Below are 21,997 nucleotides of genomic sequence, written 5' to 3' on the forward strand. Positions count from 1 at the left end.
GAGAAACAACAACGACGGCGGCGTCGCAGGTTCCTCTCTTAGCGCGAACAAATAAACGTCGCTCCGGGCTAAGAGAAGCATTGTCGAGGTAATTTACTTGTGCCTGCGTGTGGGTGTGCGTGTGTGTACATGTGTGTGTGTACGTGTGTGCGTGTGCCTGCGTGTGGGTGTGCGTGTGTGTACATGTGTGTGTGTGTGAGTGTGTGATTATCTGAACCGGTCCTGGGCCTCCCCTAGGTCGACTCAGCCTTAAATGAGTACCTGGTGCGGTGTGTAAACATCGCCACTAGGGAGACAAAGGCGGTCGGGCGTGGTGCTGGCCACCCACCCCCTCGTGTACCGTTCCGGCCTTCATAGGTGCTCGCTAACAGCACTTGCCCCTACAGTCTGTTCAGGCTATACGGGGGATCTTTTATCTTTGTTGTGCTTGCTAACAACACTTGGCCCAACAGTCTGTGAAAAGCTACACTGAGTATCTTAGCCTTTGAATACATGTGTGTATGTGCGTGTGTGCGTGTTTGTCTTCACGTGAGTGTATGTATGTGCCATGCCAGCCTTCATAGGTGCTCGCTAACAGCACTTGCCCCCACAGTCTGTTAAGGCTATATGGGGGATCTTTGTCTTCGTGTTGTGCGGAGCGGTAGTGTAGCAGTTAGGGCGCTGTGCTACAAACCTGGAGAGCCGGATTCGATTCCCGCTCATGGCCAACACCGGTGACGATTATCTGAACCGGTCCTGGGCCTCCCCTAGGTCGACTAAGCCTTGAATGTATGTGTACCTGGTACGATGTGTAGTAAACATCGTCACTAGGGAGACAAAGGTGGTCGGGCGTGGTGCTGGCCACCCACCCCCTCGTGTGCCGTACCCGCCTTAATCGGTGGCTCGCTAATAGCACTTGCCCCAACAGTCTGTTTAAGGCTCTACAGGGAATCTTTGTCTTTGTCTGTGTGAATGTGTATGTCAGTGTGTGTGTGTTGAATTCGGCACAATGGGCAGCACAGGTGGCGCATTTGTCAGCCATCTCAGTCAGTCAACCCATAAACACCTCCTGTCAGCAGCGAGAGCCGACCGCACGTCACGCGCGATAGCCTCAAGGTGCACCTAGCCTGGCACAAGCGCTGTGGCGATGTCACGGCTATTGTTGTTGTTGTTGTCGATTGCCCCTTCTGCGTAACACATCATTCATTCGCCCGACATTGCACGCTAATGATGTGCTATGACGTGGGAATGAATTGAAAAAGAAACATTGCCCGAAACGTCGCCTATTGTGTATAGCTTTCCTTTTATGTCCACCAGTTTGTGTGTGCGCGCGTGCGTTAATCGTCTCGTGAATAAGACATGCGGTCACATAATGGCGCCGCCTCTCGGCGGTTACACTTGCGGTGAGAATGGCTCGATCAGTGGCTGTTCTCCGGAGACTCTCACCTGTTGTCACTCTCACCTGTTGTCACCCCCACCTGTTGCCACCCCCACCTGCCACTCTCACCTGCGACCCTTGACGGGGCAGATCGCAGCACATCCCGAGCAGCAATTGCCACCACCTGAAGTGGCGAAACCATGGCCGTGTTCTCCCGATTAGGAGGAGATACACTCCTTGTTTTTTTTTCTGTGTATTAAGCCGTCATCTGGGGGAGGGGAGGGTGGGGAGGGCGCGTCTTCTAATCCGGTATATATATTTGTGTACTCAAAACCTTCGTCAATACCAGAGTGGTGTTAACATATATCTAACAGGCGACGTTTTGGGTAATGGCCCTTCTTCACAACACATCACGAGGAAGGGGCATTGCCCGAAACGTTGCCTATCATATATTTATCTTAGGGCAGTGCTACTGACGAATGTGTTGAGTTTTAGTTATTTGTACAGGTGTGGGATTGAGATGATCTCCGTTCAGGTGTGGCATTGAGATGATCTCTGTACAGGTGTGGGATTGAGATGATCTCCGTTCAGGTGTGGCATTGAGATGATCTCTGTACAGGTGTGGGATTGAGATGAACTCCGTACAGGTGTGGGATTGAGATGATCTCCATACAGGTGCGGTATTGAGGTCTTCTCCGTACAGGTGTGGGATTGAGATGATCTCCGTTCAGGTGTGGGATTGATATGATCTTCGTACAGGTGTGACATTAAGATGATCTCTGTACAAGTGTGGGAAGGAGATGATCTCCGTACAAGTGTGGCATTGAGATGTTCACCTAGGTCCGTGTGCCCTCTGCAGACCTTCACGGCCTGGTGCAACTCACACCTGAGGAAGGCCGGCACGGGCATCGAGAACATCGAGGATGACTTTCGGAACGGCCTCAAGCTCATGCTGCTGCTCGAGGTCATCTCAGGTGAGCGCGAGACCCACAGGTGGAGAGATGAACGCACAGCCTGCGTCCACCGCCACTTCTTCTTGCACACCTCCACTCGGAATCCCCCGCCCTCACGCACAAACACAGAGTTCCCCCGTATATCCTACACAGACTGTTGGAGCAAGTGCTGTTAGTGAGCACCTATTGGCCCACAAGTGAATTCATGTGGCCAGAACACACGCCCAGCCACCTTTGTCTCCCAGGTGGTCATGTTTACACACTGCACAATGCACTCCTTTGAGGCCCAGTCGACCTAACCGAGGCTCAGGACCGGTTCTGATATAACTCGCCACTGATGCTCGCCCTGGCTGGGAATCAAACTCAGGTGGAAGGGCAGCGCACTAACCACTGCATTTCCGCTCGCCACAGACGAAGACGCACACACACGGGCATGCATACATATGTATACGTCCGTGTGTGTACGTGCACAGCTGTAGGTGTGAGCATGTATAGGCGTACGCGTGTGCATGGGGAGGTCCTCGTCCAGCTGTGCATAGAGAAAGCGTTACCCGTGCGGATTACTTATTGCAGCCCAGGTCGACATTTCAAGAGAGAGAGAGAGAGGGGGCCCCCTTTCCCACTCGAGCCGCCTCTGGCTGTAAATCCCAAGGCACTTGACCCCTGGTGACCTTTGGGGATAAACGGTACCGGGGGCGGGGGGATCTCTGTGGCTTTGCGTGGTCAAAGCCAGGGGAGTCCATTGGACGTCTCATTCAAAACTAAATCTGCGACGCGCTCCCGGTAGCCACACTTGGATGGAATCGAACCTCAAAGAGAAGAGAGAGAGAGAGCGAGAGGTGAAAAAATTAACCCGTAAAAACAAAGTTTTTCACTATAAATCCTTTATATGCGTGTTCAATGGGCCACAACCCAGCCCACATTGGTCTTTGAAATGGACGGCTAGAGTCCTCTCGTCCTCTGGCTTGAGATGGCTGTTACCTATGGGTCAGATGATTGCCTGCCACCATTAAGCAATTGGTAATTAAATATAATTTATATTTTCCTAAAAAGTGTAAAATTTTGGAAAAAAAATTTCACGCAAATTAATCGTCACGCACAACGAGTCTGTGTGCAAAATGTCAGCTCGATTGGATCACGGGAAGTGGGTTAAAAAACGACCGAAAGATTTGCACGGTCGTAAGCGCGCAAGCAAGCAAGCAAGTGAACTTAATATAAAGGATTTAAAAAGAGAGAGATAAAGAGGGAGAGCGACGGCGAACTTTACAACCCCGACACACACACGACGCTCGTTGTGGCCGAGCTTCTCTCGCCGGTCATTCACGCGGCTTGTGTCGCTCGTCCTGACTGTGAAGGCGGGGGGGGGGGTCATACCATGGGGGGGGGGTCAGCGAAGTTCCCCTCCCCCACTCCCAACTTGGTCACGGATGAGTTGAACCGGACAACTGATTACATTATCGTGCTAATCATTTGGATAGCCTGGAGTGTACAGGACACCTATTAGCCCGTGGTATATATATACACAAGCAGCACGGAACTTCTGCCTACCACCGATTCAGTACTCGGCTTCATGCCCGTGCGCTGCTGTGTATGTAAATACATATTACAGGTGACGTCTTGTGTAGCGGGCCCTCCTTTATAGCATGTACATGAAGAAGGGCCATTTCCCGAAACGTCGTCTATGCTATATTTTTTTCAATTTAAGGCAGCGCACATAATATGTATTAACCTGCGTGTCTTAAATGATTCGGTCATCGCATAACCAGCGTTTGTATCGGAGAACGCACGGGGACTCCAACAACGCGGCACCGCGGATTTTTTTTATCCGGACACTTTCCGGGTGTCTCTTTCCCATGTCATCGCACGTGGAGCGGAGAGGGTGGGGCCGGTGAGGGGGGGGGGGGTCTGGGCACCCACAGTGGCTGTGACCCCCACCCTCGCTCCCAGCCCCGGGGTGGAGGCTGAATTATTTATCCGTAATCCCCTAGGACAGCTGCATTATTCATTGTATGGCTACCACCACCACAATCACCGGGGGCAGCAACGGCAGCAGCGGCGAGGCGCTGTTCATGCAGAGGCAGCGAGTGCTGTGGAGATGACGGAGTGTTGTTTTTTGTTGTTGTTGTTGTTGTCGTCGTCACGCTTTGCTGAGAAACACGGGGCCCAAAATCCCGAAAACGCAAAGCGGCCAGAAACAAACAGCACTGTTAATTCTGGGATAGATGAGGGCGTAAGGGATTTCTCTAATTGAGGGAGGTTATTGTTATTATTGTTGAAGGAGCTTGGGGGGGGAAAGAGACGACGACGATGATGGTGATGATGATGGTGATGATGATGGTGAAGTGCGAGGGAAGAGGCAGACAGAGAACTGAGGTGTCCCACGGTGTGGTGAGTGACAGGGTGAGTGAGTGAGTGGGTGAGTGAGTAGGAGAGTGAGTAGGTGAGTGACAGGGTGAGTTACAGGGTGAGTGACAGGGTGGGTGACAGGGTGGGTGAGTGGCAGGGTGGGTGAGTGACAGGGTGAGTGACAGGGTGGGTGAGTGACAGGGTGGGTGAGTGACAGGGTGAGTGACAGGGTGGGTGAGTGACAGGGTGGGTGAGTGACAGGGTAGGTGACAGGGTGAGTGAGTCAGTGGGTGAGTGACAGGGTGGGTGAGTGACAGGGTGGGTGAGTGACAGGGTGGGTGAGTCACAGGGTGTGAGTCGGTGGGTGAGTGACAGGGTGAGTGAGTGAGCGGGTGAGTGACAAGGTGAGTGAGTCGGTGGGTGAGTGACAGGGTGAGTGAGTCGGTTGGTGAGTGACAGGGTGGGTGAGTGAGTCGGCGGGTGAGTGACAGGGTGAGTGACAGGGTGAGTGAGTGGGTGGGTGAGTGACAGGGTGAGTGAGTGTGGTGCTGCGTCCTGCAGCGGCGGTGGTCGCACGCGGCGTGGTGTTGGATGAGACGAAGCAGTCAGTGTCTGGCAGTGACCGAGTGCCCAACACGCGTGGAGGAATCAATCGACGAGTGACTGCCACGTGACCAGTAGCTATGGCAGTAGCAGCAGCAGCAGCAGCGATAGAAGAGCGACACGTGGAAAGTTCCCCAAGTTACGTATCGAGATGATCTCTGCCCGTGTGGGACAAAGTTCTGATCATTAATTCATTCATTAACTATGCACGACGATGTCTTAGCAATGACGTCCGAATCAGCCGCTACAGAGCGCTGGGAAATGTGTCGAAACTGTTTGTTCTCGACGTGGTCCGCCAACCCTCGCTTCGCCTTCCGCTGCAGGCGAGCGGCTGCCCAAGCCAGACAAGGGCAAGATGCGCTTCCACAAGATCGCCAACGTCAACAAGGCGCTGGACTTCATCGCCAGCAAGGGCGTCAAGCTGGTGTCCATCGGCGCTGAGGGTGAGCGGAGCAGGCAGCGTGCAGATCAGAGCTTTGACCTTTGTTAATCGTTGTGATGATTGTGGTGTTTTCTTTTGACATTGTTATTATTATTAATACCACCCGGGAAAGTCAGCCTCAGTGAGTCTCAGGACTCGTTTTCAGGAAGGTCCCGCGCTGGGATGTTTGGCCAGTTTCTTATTGCACCGACGCACAGACACGTACCGGCATGAGCGCGCACGCACACGGGCGGTTAGCGAGCGTCTATTAAGGCCGGCACGGTGGAAGAGAGAGAGAGGGGGATGGGGGGGCGGTGAGGCCAAACTCCGCGGTGGTGCTAGGTTTTACACACCGCACCAAGGACCTAATTTAAGGTTGAGCCGACCCAGAGGCAACCCGGGACCGGTTCTCATATCACTCGCAACTCACCAAGCTCGTAGGGGCAATGCGATGCCAACCAATGCGCCACCGCTCCCAAATGTCACCGCCTCCCCTCCCTCCCTCCCTCGCCCCCCTCCCCCCAGCACCTGTCCGCTGCTGACACTCCCTTCCCAATATACCGCTCTATTTCAGGCGACTTGTCTAATGCGATATAACCGTTACCTTACACACGTCTTTAAGTCATCCGAAACTCAGGTTTGTATATTTGTTTAATAGCTCAGTGCTGGGAATTGCCCTCTCCTGCTCACTTTCCATTTTTTGACTTTACAATCTTGACCTTTCGATGAGCGTCCGATCGCGGCTCTCAGCGTCCCGTCACGAGAATCCCTTCGGCCCAAGTCGCTGCTCGAGAACGGCCCGTGGAACTGGATGTCATGGAACCGCTTCTGATATTGTTCTTTGGCGGCCTCTTGTCCTCACCAGGGGGCAGCACTTTCCCATCCACCCGACCACATAGACAAAGGCGTGATCGTCAAACTGGGCATTTTAGTCAAACTAATTTCAAGGCAAAAATGTCATGTTCACAGCGTGTGAAGTCTTTCGTAACTGCACTGAGACCCTCAATTCACTACGCTTGAGGAGCCCGGTTCAATCACGGGCAGCCAGACTTGGCAGAGGTGGGAGTGCCCACACTTTACCCCACTGACCTGCCACTCGACGAGCAGGAGCTCTACCCGTTTACGCTTCTGGGCAGACTGCATTGGCAGGGACAGGGGGGGTGGGGTGCAGGGGAGTTCAAACAACTTTGTCCCATTCTCTCAACTGCCGCGCCGGGTGATCGTGTGTCGAACTGGCGACCTCTGTTTTACAAGTTCAGTGTGCTGACCATTCCCCCACTGCGCAAGCCTCCTCCTCGTCATCATCACGTGCACTCTGCTTCCCTTTGACGACATGTTGTGGGTGGTTTTTTTTGTTTCTTCTTCTTCAGAAATCGTTGACGGGAACGCGAAGATGACCCTGGGAATGATCTGGACCATCATCCTGCGTTTTGCCATCCAGGACATCTCCGTGGAAGGTGCGACTCCCTCGTACGCCCGCCGTTGCCGCCGCGCCGCCCCCGCCGCTCCGGTTTCGTTCTCCGCGATTGGTGCCGGCGAGCCGTGATGCGCCGCCAGCCCTCGGTCATCGACTCGGCGCCGTTCGCGCACATCGTTCCTGTGCCGCACTGCGCCACGCGCGCCGCTCGCCGGGTTCACGGTCGGCCGCTCCTCACTCGTCGAGGGTCCCCCACTCGGCGCCCACGTGAACGCAATCACAGCCAGCGGCAAAGAAAACCGCCGGCTTTGAGAAGTGAATAAAAATTGAAACGGCACGTTCTACGTCTTTGCCGCCCCCACCCCCGTTCTACGTAGAGGGAAACGAACGATCGTCGATGCTGCCGTTGCTGCTGCTGCTGTACACGAGGGTCTGATCGAGCAGCAGCAGCAGCAGCTGCCCAGCGCCACGAGGGCTTCTCGGTGGCCGTCGCCCATGCGGTCCTGAGCCGTCGTCCGTCATAATCGTCGTCGTCGTTGTCATCGTCATCATCGTCATCATCGTTGTCGTCATCATCGTTGTCGTCATCGTCATCGTCGTTATCATCATCATTGTCGTCATCATCGTCGTGATCATCTTTCGCTTAACCGCAACGCTGGCAGGGGTGACTCTCACGCCTCCTCGGCTGTCGGCTCTCTCCGCGTTGGCGTGCCCTCAGTGGCCTCTGGCGCCGCAGTGGCGAGATGTTAACTACCTCGCCTGGTACACAGGAGGTCGTGGGTTCGATCCCGACCGTGACGCCTGCTGAATATTTGGAGTTTGCGTGTCTCTTTCCTTGTGGTCGTGTGGATTTTCTCCAGGCCCTCCGGTTTTTCCTTCCACATTTAGAATCAACATCGCACGTTTAGAGTATTTGGCTGCGGCTATAAATGTCCACGTGATCAGCCACTTCGTTGAGCCGTCATTTGTGGCCAGGTCGGCTTCTGAAACAGAGCTACACAGCTCAGAGGGCCTTACCTGGTAAAATAAAAAAAACGAGTTGATAGTTTACAGCGCGTCGTACCGTGGCTCGGCACCACGATGGTTTTGGCGAGTCGCCCCTTTACCCCGGGCACGCGTCCACACCGCCGCACTGCTCCGTTGCTGCCAAGTCACTCACCGGTCGTTCAACCCTCTGCTCTTTTGCGCGATCACGGCCCGCGACGGATTCGTTTGTGTGCTGCGGTATCCGCGGCGGTCTCGTCGGGCGCGTCCCAACTCGAGCGCTGTGATAAAAAAATAAGTGCCGGCGACCTCCCCCCCCCGCGACCCCGGTACAATAGCGGCACGTGCGGGAGAGAGCCCCTCCGGCTGACCACGTTGCCGCTGTGGCACCCCCCCTCCCCCCCCCCCCCCCCCCCCCCCCCCACAGAGACGTCGGCCAAGGAAGGGCTGCTGCTGTGGTGCCAGCGCAAGACGGCGCCCTACAAGAACGTCAACGTGCAGAACTTCCACATCAGGTCATTGCCCCCCCCCCCCCCTCCTCCTCCTCGAGACCCGTCGTCTCACCGCACATCAACCGAGTCTATCCCCCCTCCCCACTCCCCCCTCCCCACTCCCCCCGTGGTGGCGCTCGTGACTCTGACGCAGCGCCCAGATGTCGAGAACTGCACTCGATTCTTGAGTTGCCGTGTGGAGTGACCGCTGATGATGATGATTATGACAATAATAATGACAGTAAATTATGACGATGATGATGCAACTGTGGATGATGATAATGATGACTGATGATTATGCTGATGATGACGACAACGGTCGCTGCTCCTGCTGATGATATTAATGCCGATGATGATGACGATGATGCCGCTGCGGATGATGCTGATGATAATAATGATGACGATGACAATAATGATTATGCTGCTGATGACGATGACGGCGATGGAGACCTTACAGGATGCGTGACTTTTCCCTCGGCAGCTGGAAGGACGGCCTCGCGCTGTGCGCCCTCATCCACCGCCACCGTCCTGACCTCATCGATTACGCCAAGCTGAGAAAGGTGACAGTGCACGCGCGCACTTCGTCGTCGTCACCATCGCCATCTCCCGGGCGGCCAGGGCGGTGGTGATGCTCGCGCGCGCCTCACGGCAGAAGGGCCCTGGGTTCGATGCCCGACTAGGGCGCCCCCCTTCTGTGTGGAGCTTCTATGCTCTCTCCCCCTGTTCTGCAATAGGGTCCTGACAAACCCCTTATTAATTGGCTGTGTCCGGGTGGTGGAGGGTTACGACACATTTATACTTAGGCGATCTAACCCAAAAAGCTTTATAATGAATAATATTGGTCGCGAAAACCTGCTACGTGTTATACCATCACGTGCAAGCCAGACGATCAACCCATCACACAGCAACAGCACCGTCGTTCCCCGAGCGCCTCAGCCTGACGCTGACCTCTCACCCCCCCTTGTGACCCCAGGATGACCCTATCGGAAACCTCAACACGGCCTTCGAGGTGGCCGAGAAGTACCTAGACATCCCCAAGATGTTGGACGCAGAAGGTGAGCACAGGGGGCAGGTGGCGGGCAGGGTCAGCGTGTCGGTGGTTCGCTCGGAGTAGCGGTGAGGGTTTGGCGGATAGGCGATGGGAGTGAGGGTGAGGGTAAAGGTGAGCGATGGGACGGTGAGGTCGGGGCTAGTGTGCAGGTGCTGGGTGGATCATGAGGCATGGTGACGGCTTTAAAGGAGGCCTTCGTCCAGCAGTGGATTGATCGTGGCTGATGGTGATGATGATAATTGGTGGATTGATGAAATGCCACCGATCCTGTTCTGTAATCGTGCACCGTCATTGTACAATCCTCGGTGCGAGATCGGAGTCGATTCACACTCCGCGAGCGCTCCTTGTGTGGGTGGAGAGAACTGCTGGGTCCAACTTGTAGGTGACCTCTATCCGTGCTGAACTTACTGCAAAGCAACAACACCGTGACAATGATCGTGCGAATTACAATCACTGAGTGGCAACCGGAAAGATACAATCACAAACATGCAACTGCAAAGATAGAACCACAAAGATGCAATCACAAAGGTACAATCACAAAGATACAATCACAAAGATACAATCGCAAAGACACCACCGCAAATATACCATCACAAAGATAGAGCGGTCAAAGATACAATCGCAAAGACGCAATCGCAAAGATAAAGTCACAGAGATAAAACCGCAAAGATACTGCGGCAATCATCAGACCGCGACATTCATATCGCCGCAACCCTCCTGGAGGCTCATTGCCAGGAGGGTCCTGCCCCCGCGGGATCGTCCTCTGCATTGCTCGCGTTAGCTTCTCGCCCACAGTCCCAATCCGTCTTTGTCTCTCTCTCTCTGTGTGTATCCTCTCCGCCGCTGGCAGACGTGGTGAACACAGCCAAGCCTGACGAACGCGCTGTAATGACTTACATCTCTAGTTACTATCACGCCTTCTCCGGAGCCAAGAAGGTGAGGGAGGGAGGCCCAGAGGAGCGGGGTCGTCTCCTCGTGCAGCGAATGTCGGACTCAGCACAACACGTCCACTACCCCCCCAACTCCTCCTCCTCCTCTCTCTCCATCTCTCCCCGTGTGTATCTCCCTCTTCCCCTCTCTCTCCTTTCAGATCTTTCCACGGAGCTGTGCTTTGTTGGAGCCCTTTGCCGACTGCCAATACGCTGGTTTATCTGTCTGCCTGTCTGTCTGTACAATTGTTTATCTGTCTGACTGTCAGTATGATTGTTTATCTGTCTGGCTGTCTGTCTGTACGATTGTTCATCTGTCTGGCTGTCAGTATGATTGTTTATCTATCTGGCTGTCTGTCAGTATGTCTGTCTGTCTTGTCTGTTAATCTGTCGGTCTGTCTTTTGGAATGCCTGTCCGTCAGTCTATCTGTATTAGTCTGCCTGTCTGTTATTCGGTCGGTCTTGTCTGCCTCGTGCCTGTCTCTCGACCTATCCGCGTGTGTGCCTTAGTCTGCGTGCCCCCTCCGCAGATTCCTCCGCACCGGAATCCTCTCCTTGGTGTTCCGCGTTCCGACTTTTCCTTTCCACTCCTTCCCCCCCAGCTCTGCAGTAGTTGTCTGCGGGCTCTCTCCTGCGTCTACTCAGTGGCGTGGCTTCCATCGAGTAGAACGCAGGAGGGGCACCAGGCGCTGGACTACGAAGAGGGTCTGTGGGGGGGGGGGGCGTAAGTTAGGGGGGGGGCAATGAATTCCGTGCACCAGGGCCCACGTGACCCTCGCTAAGCCCACTCGTTACTCCATCCACGGGTCCTCGTGGCTGTGACGTTCTCTCCCAGGATGTCAGCGATCTTCCTTCCTTTCCCTCCAGGTGATCTCCAGCCTGGTATCCTTGCCAAAGCTTCACCCCCGTCCACCTCTCCTCTCTTCCTCTATCGCTCTGCTCTCTTTGACCTGCATCTTGACCTCTGCTGTCCTCCTCGTCCCCCCCCCCTATGACCCCACCCACCCACCCACCCGTGTGTCTGTCTCGATATAAACTTCCCGCACAATCACACAGACATTGTGAACACTCCCAAACCCGACGAGAAGGCCATCATGACCTATGTGTCGTGCTTCTACCATGCGTTCGCCGGCGCTGAGCAGGTAAGCTCGCACGCTCACTCGGAAACACTCGCTCCGAAAACACTCCCCAGCAATCCCCCTTTCCCCGTCACGGGTAATCAATGCTCGCTCCTTCCTCTCCAAAGAAACACTCGACACTCTCCGCTCACGCTTTCTCCCCTCTCACTCCGCACACGCTACTCACCCCATCAATCCCAACCTCGTATTCTCCCCCCACGTCTTCCAACCCCACCTCATCGCCTCCCGTTACCGCCGCACCACTCACCTCCTCCTCCACCCCCACACATCATCACCTCCTCCATCGCTTCTCCGCGTCCCCCGTTACCCCCTCCACCCCCACACATCATCACCTGCCCTTCGCCTAAACGCCTCTCAAACACTCACCTCCACCTTCATCACCTCCTCTTACCTCCTCTCTTCTCACCTCCCCGACTACCCTCGTCGTGCCCACCCCACCACCCCACCACCATCCTGCAGGCGGAGACCGCTGCCAATCGGATCTGCAAGGTGCTGGCCGTGAACCAGGAGAACGAGAAGCTGATGGAGGAGTACGAGAAGCTCGCCAGCGACGTGAGGAATGGGTGGGGGGGGGGCGCGCCACGTGTATGGGTGTCCACGTGTGTGTGTCCCTACGTGTGTGTGTCCACGTGTGTGTGAATGCCCACGTGTATGGATGTCCACGTGTGTGTGTCCCTACGTGCGTGTGTCCACGTGTGTGTGTCCCTACATGTGTGTGTCCACGTGTGTGTGTCCCTACGTGTGTGTGTCCACGTGTGTGTGAATGCCCACGTGTATGGGTGTCCACGTGTGTGTCCCTACGTGTGTGTGTCCACGTGTGTGTGGATGTCCACGTGTGTGAGTGTCCACATGTGTGTGTGTCCCTACGTGTGTGTGTCCACGTGTGTGTCCACGTGTGTGTGGATGTCCACGTGTGTGAATGTCCACGTGTGTGTGTGTCCTTACGTGTGTGTGGATATCCATGTGTGTGTGTGTGTGTGGCCTTAACGTGCACATAGCCTGGCACAAGCGCCGTGGTGACGTCACCACTACTTAGCGTCGAATGGCGGTTGTTGTTGTTGTGTGTGTGAATGTCCATAGTGGGCACACCAGTGCAGTGGTCAGTACGTTGCGCTACAAACCCGACAGAGACCCAAATTCGATTCCCGTTCATGACCAACACCAGTGACGATCATCTGAACCGGTCCCGCGCCTCCCCTAGGTTTACTCAGCCTTAAATGAGTACCTGGCGCGGTGTGCCAAAAACATCAGCACTGGGGAGACAGAGGCGGTGTTGGGTCGCCCACCCCCTCGTGTGTCGTGCCGGAATTCTTCGGTGCTCACTAACAGAACTTGCCTCTCAACCTACGCTTGGGAGACCTCTGTCTTTACGCGAGACATCTTCTGGAGCTAACCGCACTTTGCCGCAGCAGTCTCTGTTTGGCTACACGACGGTCTGGTGGTCGTGTGATGGTGGTGGGGGAGGAGGGTGTCATTCCGTGTCCATGTCTCCGTGGGGGCAGCTGCTGGAGTGGATCCGGCGCACCATCCCATGGCTGGAGAACCGCGTGCCGGAGAACACGATGCGCGCCATGCAGCAGAAGTTGGAGGACTTCCGTGACTACCGCCGCATGCACAAGCCGCCCAAGGTGCAGGAGAAATGCCAGCTGGAGATCAACTTCAACACCCTGCAGACCAAGCTGCGGCTCAGCAACCGCCCGGCATTCATGCCGTCCGAGGGCAAGATGGTGTCGGTGAGGCATTCGTGCGAATCGGCGTCGCGTCATCGCCGCGTCGTCACCGCGTCGCCAACGCCGCCGTGTGCCACCTCCGCCAACGTCGCCTACCATGATCACCGCTTTCAACGTCGTCGTAGTCATATTTGCCATCACCTCATCTTCCACTATCATCTTTACCATAATCTCCTCTGCCACCATCATCACTACCACCATCTTCATTATCATCGTCGTCATCCTAAACATTATCATCATTATCTCTGCCATCACCACCAAGATTACCATCACTGCCACCGACATCTCAACCACCATTACTGCCAACAACAGCATCATCATGACTATCACTACCATTGTTATCATCATTGTCACCATCCATCATAATCATCATCATCATCTCCACCATCACATTTCCTAACACTGTCTTATTCATCACCATCATCATCATAAGCATGGATTAACGTATTGATCAGTTAGTTCACTGATGAGCTAACTTGATAACTGATGCACAGGTTGTGTGATTGGTCAATAGTTGCTTTGATTTATTCACGACCTATGGGGCAACGTATCGATTGGTCGTTGGCTAGGCCGGTGGATCAACAGGGTAAGTGATTGGTTGCTCTATAGACTGTTCAGTTCATTGATTGATCGAGCGTTGTCTCGCGTCCCCTCCCCCGTGCCGTGCTCAGGACATTGCCAACGCGTGGAAGGGCCTGGAGCAGGTGGAGAAGGGCTACGAGGAGTGGCTCCTCACCGAGATCCGCCGCCTCGAGCGCCTCGACCACCTTGCCGAGAAGTTCCGCCAGAAGGCGACGATCCATGAGACGTGGACCCACGGTGAGCACCCCCTCCCCCCCCCTCAAGTGTGGTGAGACCTCCCCCCCACCCCCCGCACCAGTACAGCAGAGTCCCTCACCCCTCACCTCCCCCGCGCAGAGAGGATGACCCCTTGACCCGTCGCCCTGTCTCACGCCGCGACACTCGGACTGTCGCGGCCGTCTCGCCTGCCCTGTCCTGTTCATTCAATCATCTCCCTTCCCACGCCTTCCATCCCATGCGTCCGCCACGCCTCCTGTACCACATTTATCATCCCCATGTCTCCCATCCCCATCTGCATCTCCCATCCCGTGCCTCTCATCCCATGCTCCCCATGTCCCGTGTCTCCCGTGCCATGTCACCTGCCCATTTCCCCTATCCCGTGTATCCGGTGCCATGTCACCTGTCCGCGTGTTCCCCCATCTTGTGTTTCCCATGTCCCGTGCCTTGTCCCCCATCCCGTATCTCCCGTGCTATGTCTCCCGTGTCCCCCGTGCCATGTCACCTGTCCCCGCGTCCCCTCATCCCATGTCTCTTCGGTGTCTCCGGCGCGGCGCACAGGCAAGGAGTCGTGGCTGTCTCAGAAGGACTACGAGTCGTGCTCCCTGATGGAGATCAAGGCGCTGATGAAGAAGCACGAGGCCTTCGAGAGCGACTTGGCCGCCCACCAAGACCGCGTGGAACAGATCGCCGCCATCGCACAGGAGCTCAAGTATGTACTCAACTTAAACGAATAAATTAAGTAGATTTTATTTTACCAGCTAGAGCCCACTGAGCTATGCAGCTCTTTATCAGAAGCGACCTGGCTACCACAAATGAGAGCCAAACGAAGTGGCTTATCGTGTGGAAATGCGTAGCAGCCAAATTCTCTCAACGCACGTTGATTCTAAATATGGATGGAGGTACCGGAGGACCCCAAGAAAGATCCACGTGGCGGGAGCACGCAAACTCCAAATATTACAGGCGTCAGGGTCAAGATCGAACCCATGATTTCCCGCATACCAGACGAGGGAGATAACATCTCACCACCAAGACACACAAAGATCACCTGTATAGCCTCAGCAGACTGTTGGGACAAGTGCTGTTAGCGAGCACCTGTGAAGGCCGGCGTGGCACACGAGGGAGTGGCCACAAGATAGGAATTAGGTTTTTTTTTTCCGTCAGTCTATTGTGAATGCTACCCCCTCTGCTGACCCGCGTCTTCCCCATCCACAGCGAGCTGGACTACCACGACGCAGTGTCGGTGAATGCGCGCTGCCAGGCGATCTGCGACCAGTGGGACAGCCTGGGCACCCTCACACAGAAGAGGAGGGAGGCACTGGAGGTGAAGAGGGAGCGGCGCACCGGGGATCTTTCGATTATTTGCGCTTTTTTTTATTACATTCGGTGGGATGTGAGCGAGTGGGTGGGTGGGTGGGTGAGTGGGGTGAGCGAGTGTGTAAGTAGGTCAGTGAGTGATTGGCTGAGTAGGCGAGTGGGTGAGTGTAAGTAGGTGAGTGACTGCCTTAGCGAGCGAGTGGGTGAGACGGTGAGTTATCGATGGAATGAGTGAGTAAAAGGGAGTTATTTATTGACAAAGTAGGCAAGTGAGTAAGTTCATGAGTTAGTCGGTGAGCGGGTGGGTAGTTGGTAGAATTATTTGATGAGTTTGTTTGTGAGTGATTTTGTAAGTTAATGATTGAGTTAGCCGTTGAGCGATACCTTAACAAGTGGTTGGTTAATTGAGGTGGTGATTGATTTCATAAATTAGTTACTGAGCGAGTGACTCGATGGCTGAACAAGTGGGTGAGAAGGCGAGTGAATGAGCGAACCATTCAGCGAACTACTTGGCGAGTGAATTGACAATTTTGCGAGCAAGTGAAGACTCGCCGAGCAAATCGCCCGAGAGGCTGAGCCGGGCCGTGTGGACGCCGCTCCCCACAGAGGACCGAGAAGCTGCTGGAGACGATCGACCAGCTGTACCTGGAGTTCGCCAAGCGCGCCGCGCCCTTCAACAACTGGATGGAAGGCGCCCAGGAGGACCTGCAGGACATGTTCATTGTGCACACCATCGAGGAGATACAGGTACCCACGCGGCCCGACATTGCGACGAGCAACCACTCGTGAACGCGCACGCCTTAGCGTTGTCCAACGAGATCGCGAAAATAGCGCCGCACATTTCCGACCGACTTTAGAGAAACCCTCGCAGCGACCGAAGTGGTGAAGTGTGGCTAAAACTATGAATCTGGCGTCGTTGTTGGTAGCTCGAAATTAGTCCCCCCTCTAGCACCCGATTATCGCGACTAAGATTCAGTGACAGGTGGGTGTCGTTTGCGGGCCAGTTTAATGTGGCAGCCCTCGTGCGGCCACGGGCCTCTCTTCCCCCGGTGCTCTCGGCCTGCCGCGTTTGAGCTGGGTTCCGCAAAGGGCCTCAGCTTGGCCTTGGCAATTGGTGCTGAAACGAGAAGATCCGGCATCAGCAGACAAGGACACAGCGGGTGCAGATTTGCGCGGCAGCGTTTTGGGTGCACGCACTGCCCTTTGTTAATCCACTGCTGGATGAGGGCCTCCCCGCCGTGCGTCGGTTATGGGGGGGAGCAGTGGTTTGACCTTGTTTCGCCTCGACTTCTGACCTCGGCTCTAACCCTGGCTCTCGGGTGCACCCCCCCCCCAACCCACTCCTCGGCACGTGGCCCCCCAGCTTCTCATCACAGCCCACGAACAGTTCAAGGCGACCATCCCCGAGGCAGACAAGGAGAAGACGGCAATCTTGGCCATCCACTCAGGAGGTGGTGAAGATCTCGCAGACCTACAACATCAAGCTGGTCGGCCCCAACCCCTACTCCAACCTCACTCCGCAGGACATCACCACCAAGTGGGACTCGGTGAGGCACTGCTGCCCTGACGGACGGATGGACGGACGGACAGGTGGACAGAGAGATGGACAGACAAATGGACATGGAGACAGATGGATGTTTGAATGGATGGAGGGATAGACCGATGAATATATCGATGGACAAACAGATATACACACATACAGACGGGTGGACAGAATGACAAACGGATGTACTGGACAGAGAAATTGACGAACAACCAAGACAGAGTGACTGATGGATGTATAATTGGACGGATGGGCTTTTGGACAGAGAGTTGAATCACTGGACATACAGATGGACATATGGAGAGCCAAACAGACATGCATGCAGACAAACAGATTGAAAGATGAGCGGACAGACAGACCATTATCCATACAGCCAGACAACTGGCCTAGTGGTGGGTGCAGGGGGCAGGTAAATGAGAAAATGAGCAAGTGAAGGGATATATGCGGGTTAGTGAGTGAACAGGAAATGCAGGTGCGTGACTGAGCGAGTGAACGAGTGAGTTGATGCGTATGCCATGCGTGCGCCACGCGTGGGCCATGCATACGGCATTCGTGAGACACGTGCAAGCCATGCTGCGCTATGTGTGTTCCATGCATGACCCATGCGTGTGCCATGCATAAGCCATGCGTGAGCCATGCGTGGGCTACGCATAAGCCACGAGTGAGCTGTGCATGCGCAGAACGTCTGCCTTGCGTGAGCCACCCGTGCGCCATGCGTGAGCCATGCGTATGCCTGTCCCTGTGCGGCAGGTGAGGCAGCTGGTGCCACAGCGGGACCAGTCCCTGCAGGAGGAGCTCGCGCGCCAACATTCTAACGAGCGCCTGCGCCGCCAGTTCGCCTCGTCGGCCAACATCATCGGGCCCTGGATCCAGACCAAGATGGAGGTTCGACCTCACCCGTGTCCACATCCATGACCTCTCACCTCCGACCTCACTTATGGAACTAGACTCGGACCGATAATCATCATGATTATTATCATCATCATTATCATCACTCTTTGTCATCTTCATCATCTTCGTCACAGTCGTCGTCTTCATTATGATTCCCGCACCTCCGATTAGCACGGTTGGCTATGTGAAGAAGTTCAATATACATATATAAATCATCATTATCAACGTCTTCATTATCGCCATTGTCATGGTCCACACCATTGCCTTGATCTCCACGCCTCCGTGTCCCTGCAGGAGATCGGGCGCATCTCAGTGCAGATGCAGGGCACCCTGGAGGACCAGATGAACCAGCTCAAGTCCTACGAGCAGAACATCATCAACTACAAACCCAACATCGACAAGCTGGAGGGCGACCACCAGCTCATCCAGGAGGCCCTCGTCTTTGACAACAAGCACACCAACTACACCATGGAGGTGAGCACGGCTCACCACGCTCACCATACACACCCCCGTGCACTATGCACACAACCCGTAGAATGCACGCACCGTCATACTCCACGCACACTACCATACATACCACCATACCCCATACACACCACCGTGCCCCATACACACCACCATACACCACACCACCATACACCCCACCATACTACACCATGGATGTGACAACACCACACACCCCGCACTTCAACCCAGATGTCCACGCCATCCAGACGCTGGGGGCGCAGATAGAACATCTCTCCCTCTCTCCTCCACCCTGGTCCGTGCTGCTGCTGATCCATGAATCTGGTCAATGGTGGGCACTGATCTGTGATCTGTAAACCCTGATCCCTGGTACGTGGTCCCTAACATGAGATCCATAGTCCCTGGTTCCCGGTACCATAATCTTGATTTACAAACCCTGGTACCATTGTCCATGATCTCCGTTCCATGATCCATTAATCCTGGTACAACGTTCGTGATCTCCGATCTCGAATCCCCCCCGATCGCTAATCATCGTTCCCCGACCCCGTGACCCTCGATGCGTGACCTCCTTCGTGCAGCACATCCGCGTGGGCTGGGAGCAGCTGCTGACGACGATCGCGCGGACGATCAACGAGGTGGAGAACCAGATCCTGACGCGGGACGCGAAGGGCATCAGCCAGGAGCAGCTCAACGAGTTCCGCGCCTCCTTCACCCACTTCGACCGGGTGAGGCCACCGTGCCCAGACACCCACCCCCACCCCCTTCACCCAGCCCCCACGCCATCACCTCACGTGCCGTTACAGTCGACAGGGCCACCTTCGATTAGCACGGTTGGCTACGGGGGGGGGGTGTAAAAGAAGTTCAACATACTGACAAAAGTGGGCCCCCCAGAGCGGGCCCGTGTGTGTGTGTTGTTTTTCTGTCACTAATGATTAATGAGGGGCCCACGTGGCATTCAGACACGGGCCTCCAGGACAACCTCTGGGAGGCCTCGAGTGTTACCGGAGATAAAAGTGCAGCCTCTGCCTAAAGTGTGTTTTGTTTAAAGAGACGACGAAAAAAATGTAGTTATGCGAAGCGTAAAGAGTTGACGATTCTCAACGAGGCACTTGCCACTAAACACAAATTAAATCATCTATATTGGCCGTACACACATTGGCCAAATAAAGTCAGTCAGTCGGTTGGTATAACTTCATATGACCGACACGACCCCATGCCATGATCCAAACACTAACACCGACCACTGTGACACTTTATCGTGACACAAACACTGCCGTCACGCTAACACTAACATCCACAGCGTGACACAAACACTGGCGTCATCCTCATACTAACATCCACAGCGTGACGCGGGCACTAACGCAACACTCATCCAGCAGTGGATCGACACGCGGGCTGCCCTGCATGCGTGCGCGGCTGGACCACCGGCTTGCAGCGTGGCGCCAGATCGAACGCGATGCTCACGCCACCGTCTGCAGTGTATGATACGTGGCACTAACCCGGCACTAACGCTCCCCTTGCGCGCGCGTGTGCGCGCATGCTGTCCGTGTGCTCTGCCCTGTAACGCGCGTTGCTGACCACGCCGGCGGCCGCGCCACAACGCTCGCCCGCCTCGGCTTGCCACCCGCACCCAATGCCACGCACCCACGCACGCACCCACGCACGCACCCACGCACCCACACATGCACGCACGCACCCACGCACGCACGCACCCACGCACGCACCCACGCACGCACGCGGCGCTCGCAGTGTCAGGAGGGCGCGCTGGGCTTCGAGGATTTTAAGGCCTGCCTCATCAGCCTGGGCTACGACCTGGTGGAGGACGAGCAGGTACGATCGCCAGGCGTGCGCCGCCTGGCGCCCCGTTCCCGCCCGCGTGGCACCGTCCAACTACCCGCACTGACTCTCTCTTTGCCCTGTGCTCGTCTCTCCCTCTGTGTGTCTCTGCGTGTCTGTCTCTGTGCGCCTGGCTTGTGCGTCTCTCCCTGCGCCGCAACTATGTCCGTGTCCACACATCATTCGCACACTCACGTGGACATGGCGTCGCTCTGTCCATCGTCCCACTTACTACGTGGCGGGGGTCCTTCGCGATCCTATCCTCTGCTCCTGTCGCCACCTCCTGCTTCTCCTGCTCCTCCTCCTGCGGCTCCTCCTGCTCCTCCTGCTCTTCCCGACCGCCGAGTAGAAGAAGAACGGGATGATGGAGCCAGATGATTTCAGGGCGTGCCTTATCTCCATGGGCTACGATCTGGTAGGCGAGCGTCGATCACCCTAACCCACCCTCTTGCCCGAATGCCCTTTGCTCGCCCCCACCCCAGGGGGTGTTTCTTCCGTTCCGTTGATCCCTTGGCGTCACCCCCCGCCGCCAACGTGGGCACCTGCGGTTGCGTGGGGTTGAATGGGGGGCAGGGGGGGGGGGTGGAATGTAGCCGGTACATCTCTACGAGAGTGAATGGAAGTCGCTTTGACTTTCGGATCTCTGTGGAAGTTAGTTGGGGGAGGGGGGGGACTCTTTAACGAAAATATTTATTTAAATTGACGTTGGATAATGTCGGTGACGTCTATGCACCAGTTGATAATGTTCAAAGTGCATGATGATGTCGTTGGGCATGTCGATGTGTATGTCGAGCGTGTGGATGGTTCTGAGGCTAACGATCATGTGGATGATGTTGATGTCAAGGATGATCTCGATGTTGTTGCCAATGGGGATGATGTGAATGATGTCGATAAATTTGACATCACAGCAGCCGCTGACACCAATGTGGACTATGCCGGTGATGATGGCGATGTTAACAACGATGGGGGTCGATGTATGTGATGATGACGATGGCTTGAGCGGTCACGACATCGTCCACTGAATGCGGACGCTGTCGGGGATGATGATGATGATGATGTGGACGTTGATGTCGCGGACGATGTCACTGTGGTACCAGGGCGAGGCGGAGTTTGCGCGCATCATGACCCTGGTGGACGCCACCAACACCGGCTCGGTCACCTTCCAGTCGTTCATCGACTTCATGACGCGGGAGACGGCCGACACCGACACAGCCGAGCAGGTCATCGCCTCCTTCAAGATCCTCGCCGCAGACAAGGTGAGGGCCACGTGCCGGGACCCGCCACCTAACAACAACAACACCCGGCAGCAACAACACCCAGCAGCAACACCTGTCAACAACATTCGGCAACAACACCCGGCCAACAACACCCACCAACAACACCCAGCAGCAACACCTGTCAACAACATTCGGCAACAACACCCGGCCAACAACACCCACCAACAACACCCACCAACAACAACCACCAACACCTGGCAACAACACCCACCAACAACACCCGCCAACAACACCCGCCAACAACACCCGGCAACAACACCCGGCAACAACACCCACCAACAACACCTGCCAACAACACCCGCCAACAACACCCGGCAACAACACCCGGCAACAACACCCACTATCTGTGGTTCCTCCTCGCCCATCTGAGTCACTCTCTCTCTTCAAGAGCGAGCCTGTGTTGTGCTTCTAGAACAACATTATTATTAATATTGTTTATTTAAGCAATC

General features: G+C 55.3%; 1 protein-coding gene across 1 annotated transcript in view; it reads left to right on the forward strand.

Moving 5' to 3' along the window:
* Positions 1-21,997, forward strand: part of ACTN2 (actinin alpha 2) — a 48,007-nt gene that overhangs the window by 22,055 nt on the left and 3,955 nt on the right. Inside the window, 20 exon segments of the mRNA XM_061581046.1 lie at positions 2,217-2,331; positions 5,583-5,702; positions 7,051-7,137; positions 8,509-8,596; positions 9,054-9,132; positions 9,546-9,627; positions 11,609-11,694; positions 12,151-12,243; positions 13,194-13,424; positions 14,093-14,240; positions 14,781-14,931; positions 15,435-15,543; positions 16,143-16,283; positions 16,900-16,980; positions 16,982-17,083; positions 17,830-17,964; positions 18,265-18,444; positions 19,014-19,160; positions 20,621-20,686; positions 21,369-21,527. Coding sequence (XP_061437030.1) covers positions 2,217-2,331; positions 5,583-5,702; positions 7,051-7,137; positions 8,509-8,596; positions 9,054-9,132; positions 9,546-9,627; positions 11,609-11,694; positions 12,151-12,243; positions 13,194-13,424; positions 14,093-14,240; positions 14,781-14,931; positions 15,435-15,543; positions 16,143-16,283; positions 16,900-16,980; positions 16,982-17,083; positions 17,830-17,964; positions 18,265-18,444; positions 19,014-19,160; positions 20,621-20,686; positions 21,369-21,527 — 2,400 coding nt within the window.

Source organism: Lethenteron reissneri, chromosome 8 (genome assembly GCF_015708825.2).
Source record: "Lethenteron reissneri isolate LAM-NWPU_2019-01 chromosome 8, ASM1570882v1, whole genome shotgun sequence".
Taxonomy (NCBI): domain Eukaryota; kingdom Metazoa; phylum Chordata; class Hyperoartia; order Petromyzontiformes; family Petromyzontidae; genus Lethenteron; species Lethenteron reissneri.